The sequence below is a fragment of the Schistocerca piceifrons genome, chromosome 6, assembly GCF_021461385.2.
Source record: "Schistocerca piceifrons isolate TAMUIC-IGC-003096 chromosome 6, iqSchPice1.1, whole genome shotgun sequence".
In the NCBI taxonomy this organism is placed as follows: Eukaryota; Metazoa; Arthropoda; class Insecta; order Orthoptera; family Acrididae; genus Schistocerca; species Schistocerca piceifrons.
The window spans coordinates 365,809,980-365,823,937 of record NC_060143.1 but is presented as its reverse complement, the minus strand read 5'-3'; the positions used below and the strand labels follow the sequence as shown (position 1 = coordinate 365,823,937).

Here is a 13,958-nt window from a genome sequence, read left to right as displayed (position 1 = left end):
TATTTCGTTCCAAAGACGGGCAAACAAGCTAGTAAGCAGGTGGTCATAATGTTATGGCTCATCACTGTATAGATCATTAAAACACCTGGTCCACAAAACAAATTTCACTGCCTGAATCCATAATGATATCTACTGGTACCTCATCTGTTGTGCCACGTAGCTTCGGTCAGATGTAATTTTTAATTAGACACGGATTCTCAGCTAATGAATCATTCATCATCATATTATCTTCATCACATCTAATCAAATGGGAGTCCTGTGATACTGGCTAGCTTGCAGACAGCTTCAGAAGATCAAGCCTCTCTTCCGAAGCGTATCAGTTTTCCATCTGCGTGTTGTTTTGAAATTCTCGATTACCGTCTCTGCACCAGCATCTTGCTCTATTGTTAGTTATTATATTCATTTCTCTATTATGCTTGTCCCGTTAGTTTGGACTTGTCTGCTGTCCCTAATCGTGTTTGTTCGATTATTGTCGCAACGCTGTGATTGCCTTTCTATTGTATCTAGCTGTTCCAAATATTTTGAAAGGATGAAACGCTATTAACTTTTCTCCAGTCTGTCCCTGAAAATTTATCTCGTGCTATCCATGATAGGCGGCTGATAATAACTTCTAACAAGTGCTCCTCAGGAATTGGATTTTCGACGTATTTGGCTTGAATTAGCTGACATTCAGCGAAATCTCCGCATCCCGTCCATTCATTGCTATTATATGGTTTCTACCCTAGTAATTTCAAGCGACGTTCCTTTTGTGCTTCCGCACTCTAGTATTTAGCATTGAATTCTCTTTCAAAATCAATAAAAGACTTGAAATCATCTACTCTTCGCATACCCCATTGTACTGCGTTTCCTGGTAAATGGGTGATTACAAATCTATTTTTGTTGTGCCCAACCACGTACTGGGTAACATGCCTTAAGCAATAACGAAGAATGTATATCTCCGCCTGGTGTAAATTTATATTTATATTTATAGTTGATTCCTTCCCTAAGTGTTGACGTAAAATCATCACACACAGTACTGTGTTGATTGCTATCATCCCTAATAATTGTTTCTGGTTGTGGGCAGTATTGACCAGATATATCATTAGTATTGGACAATAAATGAAGGAATCTATTCTTATTGTTACAAGTCATCGACCTCATATCTGCTTGTCTGACTACAATGTCTGAATATGGAACGTCTTGTGTTTTTGAGATATTATTCGGATGTGAATGTAATGCAGTCTCTTAGTGCTCATTACGGCGTTACAACTTTTGTAAACGATCGTCATTTTCATTAATTAAGAAGGATGCTGTTTCTGTGTATCTATTCGTCAAGTTTTCCACATTCGTTGTAGTCTCTAGTAACCCGGTTTCCACTGTCTTACACTGTCTGGTGCCGTTTAATTATCGTATCTTGGGTTGTCTGAACGAAGTGTATGTGTTGTTACTGACCCTGTGCCTTGTCGCTTAATAATTCCAACTGTATGTCTATTTCTTCTAAGTGTCTGAACATTAGGTCGAATTTAGTTTCCAGCGTACCGATCCTCCCATTGTTCTGCATCGTAAGATTATTGACATTTAACTCCATCCGTTGCAATCTAGTATCGGTTTGCTTTAACCTGGTCCGCCCTGGTAGCTGATTAACCTTGAATGAAATTGGTAAAACTGTTATTCATTGGATCTACCAATGTTTCTGTAACGTGATGACAACGGGATTTCACCGGTGGAAATGGCGGTTCCATCCGTGCAAATCCCGATTCCATATGTGAAAACTTTTCGTTGATCTGTTACATGAATGCATGCAGTAATGCTTCGACTGTGTGAAAGCCATGGTTCTTAAACTTGTATCCTGACTATTCTGTACATCGAGACTGCACTATACTATCGTATTAAACAAGTATGACCTTGACTTTAAAAGAACTTTAGAGATCAGAAGTGTAACTGATTGCCAGTTATACACCGAATATGTTCAGCGCAACATTTATAACTATACAAACAAATAAACATATCTCGTTTTGGACCTGGCGGATACTGCTAGCTGGAGATGTACACCCTTAAACGACGCGCCGCGCTGCCGCGGGTTGTGGACGTGGAGGGCTGGAATGCGTGCCCACTGCCACGTGGTCGCGATGCTGCTTGCTGAAGCGGACAGCTGATGTGCCCGTACTCAGCCACTCTTCGTAGCTTTAAATTGGCGTGCTCAAAATGTAGTGAACTATTGCTTGATTCATATTTAGAAATCCGTTGATGCGAGCCGGTTACTCGTTACCGGTTGCTTTTTATAGGGGGAAACGCGTCACTGATTCTTGTTACTAAGTAGACAACATTCCATTAGAACTACTGACGGCCTTGGGAGAGGCAGTCCTGACAAAACTCTATCATCTGTTGAGCAAGATGTATGGGACAGGTGAAATACCCTCAGACTTCAAGAAGAATATAATAATTCCAATCCCAAAGAAAGAAGTTGTTGACAGACGTGAAAATTACCAAACTATCAGTTTAATAAGTCACAGCTGCAAAATACTAACGCGAATTCTTTACACACGAATGGAAAAACTGGTAGAAGCCGACCTCGGGGAAGATCAGTTTGGATTCCGTAGAAATGTTGGAACACGTGAGGCAATACTGACCCTACGACTTATCTTAGAAAATAGATTAAGGAAAGGCAAACCTACGTTTCTAGCAATTGTAGACTTAGAGAAAGCTTTTGACAATGTTGACTGGAATACTCTCTTTCAAATTCTAAAGATGGCAGGGATAAAATACAGGGAGCGAAAGGCTATTTACAATTTGTACAGAAAGCATATGGCAGTTATAAGAGTCGAGGGACATGAAGGGGAAGCAGCGGTTGGGAAGGGAGTGAGACAGGGTTGTAGCCTGTCCCCCGATGTTATTCAATCTGTATATTGAGCAAGCAGTAAAGGAAACAAATGAAAAATTCAGAGTAGGTATTAAAATCCTTGGAGAAGAAATAAAAACTTTGAGGTTCGCCGATGACGTTGTAATTCTGTCAGAGACAGCAAAGGACTTGGAAGAGCAGTTGAACGGAATGGACAGTGTCTTGAAAGGAGGATATAAGATGAACATAAACGAGGATAATGGAATGTGGTCCAATTAAGTCGGGTGATGCTTAGGGAATTAGATTAGGAAATGAGACACTTAAAGTAGTAAAGGAGTTTTGCTATTTGGGGAGCAAAATAACTGATGATGGTCAAAGTAGAGAGGATATACAATGTAGACTGGCAAAGAAAAGGAAAGCGTTTCTGAAGAAGAGAAATTGGTTAACATCGAGTATTGATATAAGTGTCAGGAAGTCGTTTCTTAAAGTATTTGTATAGAATGTAGCCATGTATGGAAGTGAAACATGGACGATAACTAGTTTGGACAAGAAGAGAATAGAAGCTTTTGAAATGTGGTGCTACAGAAGAATGCTGAAGGTTAGATGGGTAGATCACATAACTAATGAGGAGGTATTGAATAGGATTGGGGAGAAGAGGAGTTTGTGGCACAACTTGACAAGAAGAAGGGTCCAGTTGGTAGGACATGTTGTGAGGCATCAAGGGATCACAAATTTAGCATTGGAGGACAGCGTGGAGGGTAAAAATCGTAGAGGGCGACCAAGAGATGAATACACTAAACGGATTCAGAAGGATGTAGGTTGCAGTAAGTACTGGGAGATGAAGAAGGATAGAGTAGCATGGAGAGCTGCATCAAACCAGTCTCAGGACTGAAGACCACAACAACAACAACAACGGATTCAGCTGAAACTTTAGTGTGATTCTTACTGTTTCTTGTATCCTAACTGAACTCACTGTATCTACTTATGGATGACCGTTTTTATCACTGCAATTTTAATTGAAGTTTGTGGATTAGCACCAAGTATTTATGCACAGGTTTTTTCCTTGAATTTTCCATACACGGGTCAGCGGATATCGTGTGACTAATTATTTCATCTTGTTTACTTGTGTGAAATGTCGCACGTTGCCCACGTGTTTGTATTTTTTTTTCCTGTGTCAGATTTCGTCTGTGTTAATGTTCGTAGGTTCACAAATCCACGACCGCCGCGTGCGAGAGTTTCTTCTTCTTGACGCTATCCTTTCACTCGTTTCGGAGGGAGCCCGCCTTCCACCATCCTTTTCTTGTGAAATGACTACTATTACGTAGTTACAGGCGCTGGTAGGTTCGTAATCTCCCAATCACAAATCATGTCATTATGCTTGTGTGTCAAAATTCGGTTGTGAGTTAGATCTCCCTAGTTACCAAGTCCGACCATCACGGAACTCCGCCGTGGATGGAGCTCCGTGGCACGCCACACCGTTGTGAAGACTCCGCGCCCCGCCTGCTACGTATGACGTCACGAGCAGCCGTCTGGCGGTACCAGAATATTTCCACCATCGAGCAGCACACCAATCCGAGCAGAATCTAATCTACTTTTACTAATAACTTGTATTACTTAAACCTAGTGTCTTGCAATTCAGGATGTCAAATTAAGGTCCACTGGACCTGACGGGATACCAATTCGATTCTACACAGAGTACGCGAAAGAACTTGCCCCCCTTCTAACAGCCGTGTACCGCAAATCTCTAGAGGAACGGAGGGTTCCAAATGATTGGAAAAGAGCACAGATAGTCCCAGTCTTCAAGAAGGGTCGTCGAGCAGATGCGCAAAACTATAGACCTATATCTCTGACGTCGATCTGTTGTAGAATTTTAGAACATGTCTTTTGCTCGAGTATCATGTCGTTTTTGGAAACCCAGAATCTACTATGTAGGAATCAACATGGATTCCGGAAGCAGCGATCGTGTGAGACCCAACTCGCTTTATTTGTTCATGAGACCCAGAAAATATTAGATACAGGCTCCCAGGTAGATGCTATTTTTCTTGACTTCCGGAAGGCGTTCGATACAGTTCCGCACTGTCGCCTGATAAACAAAGTAAGAGCCTACGGAATATCAGACCAGCTGTGTGGCTGGATTGAAGAGTTTTTAGCAAACAGAACACAGCATGTTGTTATCAATGGAGAGAGGTCTACAGACGTTAAAGTAACCTCTGGCGTGCCACAGGGGAGTGTTATGGGACCATTGCTTTTCACAATATATATATAAATGACCTAGTAGATAGTGTCGGAAGTTCCATGCGGCTTTTCGCGGATGATGCTGTAGCATACAGAGAAGTTGCAGCATTAGAAAATTGTAGCGAAATGCAGGAAGATCTGCAACGGATAGGCACTTGGTGCAGGGAGTGGCAACTGACCCTTAACATAGACAAATGTAATGTATTGCGAATACATAGAAAGAAGGATCCTTTATTGTATGATTATATGATAGCGGAACAAACACTGGTAGCAGTTACTTCTGTAAAATATCTGGGAGTATGCGTGCGGAACGATTTGAAGTGGAATGATCATATAAAATTAATTGTTGGTAAGGCGGGTACCAGGTTGAGATTCATTGGGAGAGTGCTTAGAAAATGTAGTCCATCAACAAAGGAGGTGGCTTACAAAACACTCGTTCGACCTATACTTGAGTATTGCTCATCAGTGTGGATCCGTACCAGATCGGTCTGACGGAGGAGATAGAGAAGATCCAAAGAAGAGCGGCGCGTTTCGTCACAGGGTTATTTGGTAACCGTGATAGCGTTACGGAGATGTTTAATAAACTCAAGTGGCAGACTCTGCAAGAGAGGCGCTCTGCATCGCGGTGTAGCTTGCTGTCCAGGTTTCGAGAGGGTGTGTTTCTGGATGAGGTATCGAATATATTGCTTCCCCCTACTTATACCTCCCGAGGAGATCACGAATGTAAAATTAGAGAGATTCGAGCGCGCACGGAGGCTTTCAGACAGTCGTTCTTCCCGCGAACCATACGCGACTGTTACAGGAAAGGGAGGTAATGACAGTGGCACGTAAAGTGCCCTCCGCCACACACCGTTGGGTTGCTTGCGGAGTATAAATGTAGATGTAGATGTAGATGAACCACCTTTCAGTTGTATAGTTTCCAAACTTATTTAATTTAGCTGCGAGTTTCGACGATTTACTATGCCATCTTCAGGCCTCTGACCGACGTGTAGGAAGATTCCACCTCGGTTCTGGTCAAAATAGGGGCCATAAATACTCGTATCATTAGATTTCTGCTTGCTATAGCGATCTCTTAATCCAATTTTGTCATATGATGACATGATGGAGACCGTGGCTGCTGTTTGAAGACAAATGTTGATGGTGTTAGGACAACAACCAGCCACAAATTTACTTTCAGATCCTTTATTCAAAGGACACCGTTACCGGTTTCGAATCGTTGTGATTCGTCTTCAGACGGTTTACATGCTTTTTTATGACATGTTGTGTGTTTTTACAGATTAATTTTCCTAAAATATAAATAATACATAATTATAAACACACCACACACAGATGGTTGCGTTACAGATTTTCGTTGCATGTGACTTACGTGAAACGTCGGTTTGGAGTATTTGTTTCCATAAAATGCGTCCAACACATGTAAATGCATTCCCACTGCATTCTTACTGTTGCAGACGTAAATTGTTCTCACTGAACACTTCAGATTTGTCACTGAGAGGATATCTGCCACGCACCACATTTTTGATACATACGAAGAGCTTACAAACATATGAGTATCACAGATGCTATGATATGTCGTAACATTTGACGATGATGTCCTATGTTTGGAAATGATCATATATTCATTTACGCAACCGTAATGCCTTTTACACTAGTGAAGAGACATTGAATTTTTGATTTGATATTTTTAAATTAATTATAAAGCTTTTTTATAGGACTGTATAGGTAAAATAGTATATTATTTAATTACATCTAGCATCATGAGAATTATAGTAACATATAAATTTGCTACTTGATCTGCAGATAGGTGTACTAATGTTATTTGCTTTTGAGGCTGGAAAGTAATTTTTTGAAATTTTTCAGGAAAGGGCTGTTAGCTAACTCTGTTTGTTCGTTAAGGATATAGTCTGGGGTGCTGTTTTTGTGTGTGTGTATTTCTAATTCTTCTAATATATTCATAGTGGCTCCTTTTTCTGCTAGATGTAAAGTTTTTAAGTTGTCCTCAATGTTTCCCACTGAATGGTTTTCTTCAGCAATATGGGCTGCAAATGCTGATTTGTTCAAATCACCAAGTCTTAAAGCATCAATATATTCTTTGTATCTAATTTCAAAACTTCTGACTGTCTGTCCAATGTAGAATTTTGGGCATTTTATGGAAACAATCACTCCAAACCGACGCTTGACGTAAGTCACATGCAACGAAAATCTGTAACGCAACCATCTGTGTGTGGCGTGTTTATGATTATGTATTATTTATATTTTAGGAAAATTAATCCGTAAAAACACACAACATGTCATAAAAAAAAGCGTGTAAAACGTCTGAAGATGAATCACAATGATTCGAAACCGGTAACGGTGCCCTTTGAACAAAGGATCTGAAAGTAAATTTGTGGCTGGTTGCTGTCCTAACACCATCAACATTGATCTCTTAATCGCTGTTTTGACCAGAACCGAGGTGGAATCTTCCTACACGTCGGTCAGGGGCCTGAAGATGGCATACCATATCGCCGAAACTGGTAGTCAAAATAAAATAAGCTTGGAAACTAGACGGCTGAAAGGTGGTTGATAGGACATACTGTGCCGAACAGCTGAGTCCCGTAACCATCTCTGTAAGGATGGACTTACACAGTCTTGCAGTTCAGTTCTCAGTTGTCAGCCTTGTATAGATTTCTGTAAACACAAACGCACACTGTCTCGCAATCTGAATTCAGCAGTAAAGGTGCATATCATCAACACCCTTTCACCACCATGTGGATTTTTACCCTTACAAAACACACACACACACACACACACACACACACACACACACACACACACAGAGAGAGAGAGAGAAAGAGAGAGAGAGAGAGAGAGAGAGAGAGAGCTCACTGAATGTCGTTCGGCTGCTAAATATTAAATTCCAAATCTTTTGCCTGGCGCCGGCCGGGGTGGCCGAGTGGTTCTAGGCGCCACAGTCTGGAACCGCGTGACCGCTACGGTCGCAGGTTCGAATCCTGCCTCGGGCATGGATGTGTGTGATGTCCTTAGGTTAGTTAGGTTTAAGTAGTTCTAAGTTCTAGGGGACTGATGACCTCAGAAGTTAAGTCCCATAGTGCTCAGAGCCATTTGAACCATTTTTTTTTTTCTGGCAAAAGTCACAGCCAGCTGACTCTAATTACTTCCTTTATGGAATAATAATTTCATGAGTGTTTATACAAATGCTCTTTGCCCAATGCCCTATGCACTCTTTGTCATTATTATAATTAACAACCACTGCTCCATTCCGCAGCTGCTATTCCATTTCCGAATCTGGTATTATAATTACACTGAATACACTAATAAAATGAAATTTTTAATTTTGCTGGAGTGTCAACCTCTCAGCATGTGTCAGGTTTTAATATATTTACGGTGTTTCTCTACGCTGATATTCCGCACACACTCATTCAACGTTACAGCAAGAAGTTGTGTGATGTTCACCTGTTGAGTGAGAGTAGTTGTATGCGCATGTGTATCGGCGCTACTTCGTCGATAAGATTTAAATATGTGTAGTAATATTTATAAGGACAGTTAAATTTCCCACAGTCTTAGCTCGGTTCTTGTACGAATCATCGCCTTTCTGCACTGCTACCTTTCCTGAATTACCTTCCCTGCTAAGTTGGAAACCTTCGACCACGCGTATTAGGGTCGTCGAACAGATGCGCAAAACTATAGACCTATATCTCTGACGTCGATCTGTTGTAGAATTTTAGAACATGTTTTTTGCTCGCGTATCATGTCGTTTCTGGAAACCCAGAATCTACTCTGTAGGAATCAACATGGATTCCGGAAATAGCGATCGTGTGAGACCCAACTCTCTTTATTTGTTCATGAGACCCAGAAAATATTAGATACAGGCTCCCAGGTAGATGCTATTTTCCTTGACATCCGGAAGGCGTTCGATACAGTTCCGCACTGTCGCCTGATAAACAAAGTAAGAGCGTACGGAACATCAGACCAGCTGTGTGGCTGGTTCGAAGAGTTTTTAGCAAACAGAACACAGCATGTTGTTCTCAATGGAGAGACGTCTACAGACGTTAAAGTAACCTCTGGCAAGCCACAGGGGAGTGTTATGGGACCATTGCTTTTCACAATATATATAAATGACCTAGTAGATAGTGTCGGAAGTCCCATGCGGCTTTTCGCGGATGATGCTGTAGTTTACAGAGAAGTTGCAGCATTAGAACATTGTAGCGAAATGTAGGAAGATCTGCAGCGGATAGGCACTTGGTGCAGAGAGTGGCAACTGACCCTTAACATAGACAAATGTAATGTATTGCGAATACATAGAAAGAAGGATCCTTTATTGTATGATTATATGATAGCGGAACAAACACTGGTAGCAGTTACTTCTTTAAAATATCTGGGAGTATGCGGGCGGGAACGATTTGAAGTGGAATGATCATATAAAATTAATTGTTGGTAAGGCGGGTACCAGGTTGAGATTCATTGGGAGAGTCCTTAGAAAATGTAGTCCATCAACAAAGGAGGTTGCTTACAAAACACTCTTTCGACCTATACTTGAGTGTTGCTCATCAGTGTGGGATCCGTACCAGATCGGGTTGACGGAGGAGATAGAGAAGATCCAAAGAAGAGCGGCGCGTTTCGTCACAGGGTTATTTGGTAAGCGTGATAGCGTTACGGAGACGTTTAGCAAACTCAAGTGGCAGACTCTGCAAGAGAGGCGCTCTGCATCGCGGTGTAGCTTGCTGTCCAGGTTTCGAGAGGGTGCGTTTCTGGATGAGGTATCGAATATATTGCTTCCCCCTACTTCTACCTCCCGAGGCGATCACGAATGTAAAATTAGAGAGATTCGAGCGCGCACGGAGGCTTTCCGGCAGTCACTCTTCCCGCGAACCATACGCGACTGGAACAGGAAAGGGAGGTAATGACAGTGGCACGTAAAGTGCCCTCCGCCACACATCGTTGGTTGGCTTGCGAGTATTTAGATGTAGATGCAGCTATGCACCTTATAGCGAAGTTCTCAGACACAAGCAGCAAACACTTTCAAAACCATCTGATCGAAATAGTATAACTGAAGGTCAGAGACAGTCTGATTAGTGCACTTCTCATTTCTGTCCGGTTATTGCTATAGCGATGTATTTAAGCTGTCATGTCCAATAATTCTCCAGTGAGTCTTTTAGGTTCGCCAGTAATATTGTAATTCTGTCGGAGACAGCAAAGGACTTGGAAGAGCAGTTGAACGGAATGGACAGTGTCTTGAAAGGAGGATATAAGATGAACATCAACAAAAGCAAAACGAGGATAATGGAATGTGGTCCAATTAAGTCTTTTATCCCTTATGCTTACAATTGTTATACTTGGTTTTGTGCTGTCTGTCGAGTGGTACGCTAAGACACGCCTATGAAGAATGAAGCAGAAGCAGTGTAAAATCTGACAGGTTCACTGGTAAGTCATTCATGTTAATTGACGGACTGTTCTTGTTGTCAGTGTGTGTTGTGTTGCCTGATCGCAGACAGTGCTTCAGCAGTGCAGTGTTCAGTAAGCAGCCCCCTGGGGTTTGTGTGTGCAGCGCGCCAGCCACCCACGCCGCTCGCCGCCAGCCGCCCACAGCTGCCTGCGACACTCCTCCACTGTTTGACGTTGCCGTCTCCTACTATCGGTGAGTTGTGTCAGCAGACGTGCTCGGTTCCCACATTTATAGTACCACTTATATTGGCATTAACAAAGTTTATACAAAAAATTGAAACACACTATCATATGTTATGATGAAGCAGCGGTTTTAGTTGCCAGAAAAAAGCAATTACTTTCATAAATTTTTGGTGTGCCAAATTTTGACGTAACAGCCGACGTGGATCAGAGTGATTTTCTACAGCCTTCCTTGCGTTCAGTCGATGTTATTTTCTGTTCAGAACACAAAGGTGCTAAAAACAAAATTCTTTTCTATGCACAGTAAATGTACTGGTCTGCTGTGTGCGATTTCTGCTTTCAGTGATGGTTTTATATCTTGCAAATTGATCATGGAACGAACGGACGTGGAAAGTTACTGCGATCCACTGCATCTCTACAATGCCTTTGTCGTGAGAATAAATGATGGCGAAATGAAGGAATTATAATTAGGATAAGACTAACTAAATAATACTCAGCAGTCGAATAAGAATATGACACGTCTTGATGTATGTGTGTGTGTGTGTGTGTGTGTGTGTGTGTGTGTGTGTGTGTGTAAATATGGCGAATTTTCTAAATTTTTCTTTAAATGGCTTTTTTTGGACACTTCCACGTGTAATAACCATAGAAAATATGCGACCAACTGTGACTCGAATGCAGATTTCTTGTTTATGAAATGCAGTTGCCTGAACATTAAGCTACTGCATCACATGTCCAGACCTATCTCAAACTCCTATTGTCGATGATATTTCCACCTTTGCGTTCTAAACAATAGGAACATACGTTCTGGCACAGGAGACGTCTTAACAACATCACTGCGGAAGCAGTCGGTGTAAGATATTGCTTATCTGCTATGAGCGACATATACAGGGTGTTACAAAAAGGTACGGCCAAACTTTCAGGAAACATTCCTAACACACAAAGAAAGAAAATATGTTATGTGGACATGTGTCCGGAAACGCTTACTTTCCATGTTAGAGCTCATTTTATTACTTCTCTTCAAATCACATTAATCATGGAATGGAAACACTCAGCAACAGAACGTACCAGCGTGACTCCAAACACTTTGTTACAGGAAATGTTCAAAATGTCCTCCGTTAGCGAGGATACATGCATCCACCCTCCGTCGCATGGAATCCCTGATGCGCTGATGCAGCCCTGGAGAATGGCGTATTGTATCACAGCCGTCCACAATGCGAGCATGAAGAGTCTCTACATTTGGTACGGGGGTTGCGTAAACAAGAGCTTTCAAATGCCCCCAAAAATGAAAGTCAAGAGGGTTGAGGTCAGGAGAGCGTGGAGGCCATGGAATTGGTCCGCCTCTACCAATCCATCGGTCACCGAATCTGTTGTTGAAAAGCGTCCGAACACTTCGACTAAAATGTGCAGGAGCTCCATCGTGCATGAACCACATGTTATGTCGTACTTGTAAAGGCACATGTTCTAGCAGCACAGGTAGAGTATCCCGTATGAAATCATGGCGGTGAATCGAGGAAGTACAGTACATACTGATGAAACTAAAATGAGCTCTGACATGGAAATTAAGCCTTTCCGGACACATGTCCACATAACATCTTTTCTTTATTTGTGTGTGTAAGGAATGTTTCCTGAAAGTTTGGCCGTACCTTTTTGTAACACCCTGTATGAGAAACGCTTGGTGATTGTGTTCAGAAAACATTCCTGCAGTCAGGTTGTTTTTCCCCATCAGAAACACTGTCTTCACGAATGTATTAATGAGATTTACGATAACAGGAAGAACAGCGTCGGTCGTAAAATTTAATGTGGTTATTGCAGATCGATTTCCGCTACTGTGGAGCTATCTTCAGTGCTTTATATCAAAGTCATGACCACTCATCATAAATATAATAACACATGATACCACTTGACATTACAGATAAAAAATATCAGTTAAACTGACTTGGATATAGTGCACTGAGATAGGTACACAGTAGCTGAAATCGACCTGCAATAAACGGATTAAAATTTACGACCGGTGCTGCGCTTCCTTCTGTCGCGAATTCCTGGAATCACCGGCAGTAATGGATTATGGTGTGAGGTCTATAGGCATGCTCAGCTGGTCTAATGATTAAGGCACCCGGTCACCGTAAACAGCCGGCCGAAGTGGCCGTGCGGTTAAAGGCGCTGCAGTCTGGAACCGCAAGACCTCTACGGTCGCAGGTTCGAATCCTGCCTCGGGCTTGGATGTTTGTGATGTCCTTAGGTTAGTTAGGTTTAACTAGTTCTAAGTTCTAGGGGACTAATGACCTCAGCAGTTGAGTCCCATAGTGCTCAGAGCCATTTGAACCAATCACCGTAAACCGGTAACCCTGCCAGTCCTGTTGTGGCCGTGACTGAGTGACGACATGTGCTTCGTTGCAGCTCGCGGCGTTTCCTTGGTGTCTTGATTACAGCTTTCAGATTCATCACAAATCAATCCTAAATCCATTTGTGTTTTTTGGACATCAATGTTTGGAGTGGACGTCGATATTTGGCTTTGCGAATAATCTCGTCAGCTGACGGTGGATTGATAAGTTCACAACATGCTTTCATTTCCGATGCAGTTCATGTTAAAATAAGAGACACTGTAGTTGGTCACAAACAATAAAATATTCCGGACGATTAAGCTGTGGTCGGATGGCTAACGACTGCATCAAAATTCCGGTTGGCATGCTTCCACGCAATGGCATGACGTGACATGCTTTGAATACAGGGGTGCAATTGGCCGTTGTCGACTGCCGTCGTCCGCTGTTGCTGTCACCCCATGGTGAAAGACTGGTACACATTGTCTTCATCATCAAGATGCAGATGTCGTTCAATTTCATGCCGTCCTCCTTTCCACTGAAACTCCTGGCGTGTTTTACAGACTCTATGTGCTTGTGGCTGCCACCTGACTCCTATCAAAATGAGTGTCGTGGTCTCCTGGCTGCAAAGCATGTTGCGCGACTGCTACGGTCGCAGGTTCGAATCCTGCCTCGGGCATGGATGTGTATGATGTCCTTAGGTTAGTTAGATTTAAGTAGTTCTAAATTCTAGGAGACTGATGACCACAGAAGTGAAGTCCCATAGTGCTCAGAGCCATTTGAACCATTTGCAAAGCATGTTCCGCAACAGCTAGTCTGTGGTCTTGTAGTATTTTTTTATCGTTCTTTTTGTAATACCCACGTACACCTCCCTACACGGAACCCTACCAATTCTTGCAGTTTCCAGCGGTTTCGAGCACTCTTGGCCAATTTTAGGTGATCCAATCTTCCAGGTGGGTTTGTAG

General features: G+C 42.2%; 1 protein-coding gene across 1 annotated transcript in view; it reads left to right on the top strand.

The window, feature by feature from the left end:
• The window catches only part of LOC124803327 (ankyrin-3-like), a 133,873-nt gene that overhangs the window by 98,476 nt on the left and 21,439 nt on the right, over positions 1-13,958 (top strand). The window contains exon 2 of the mRNA XM_047264510.1: positions 10,517-10,688. Within this exon, the coding sequence (XP_047120466.1) occupies positions 10,517-10,688 (172 nt within the window). The remainder of the gene's footprint in view (positions 1-10,516; positions 10,689-13,958) is intronic.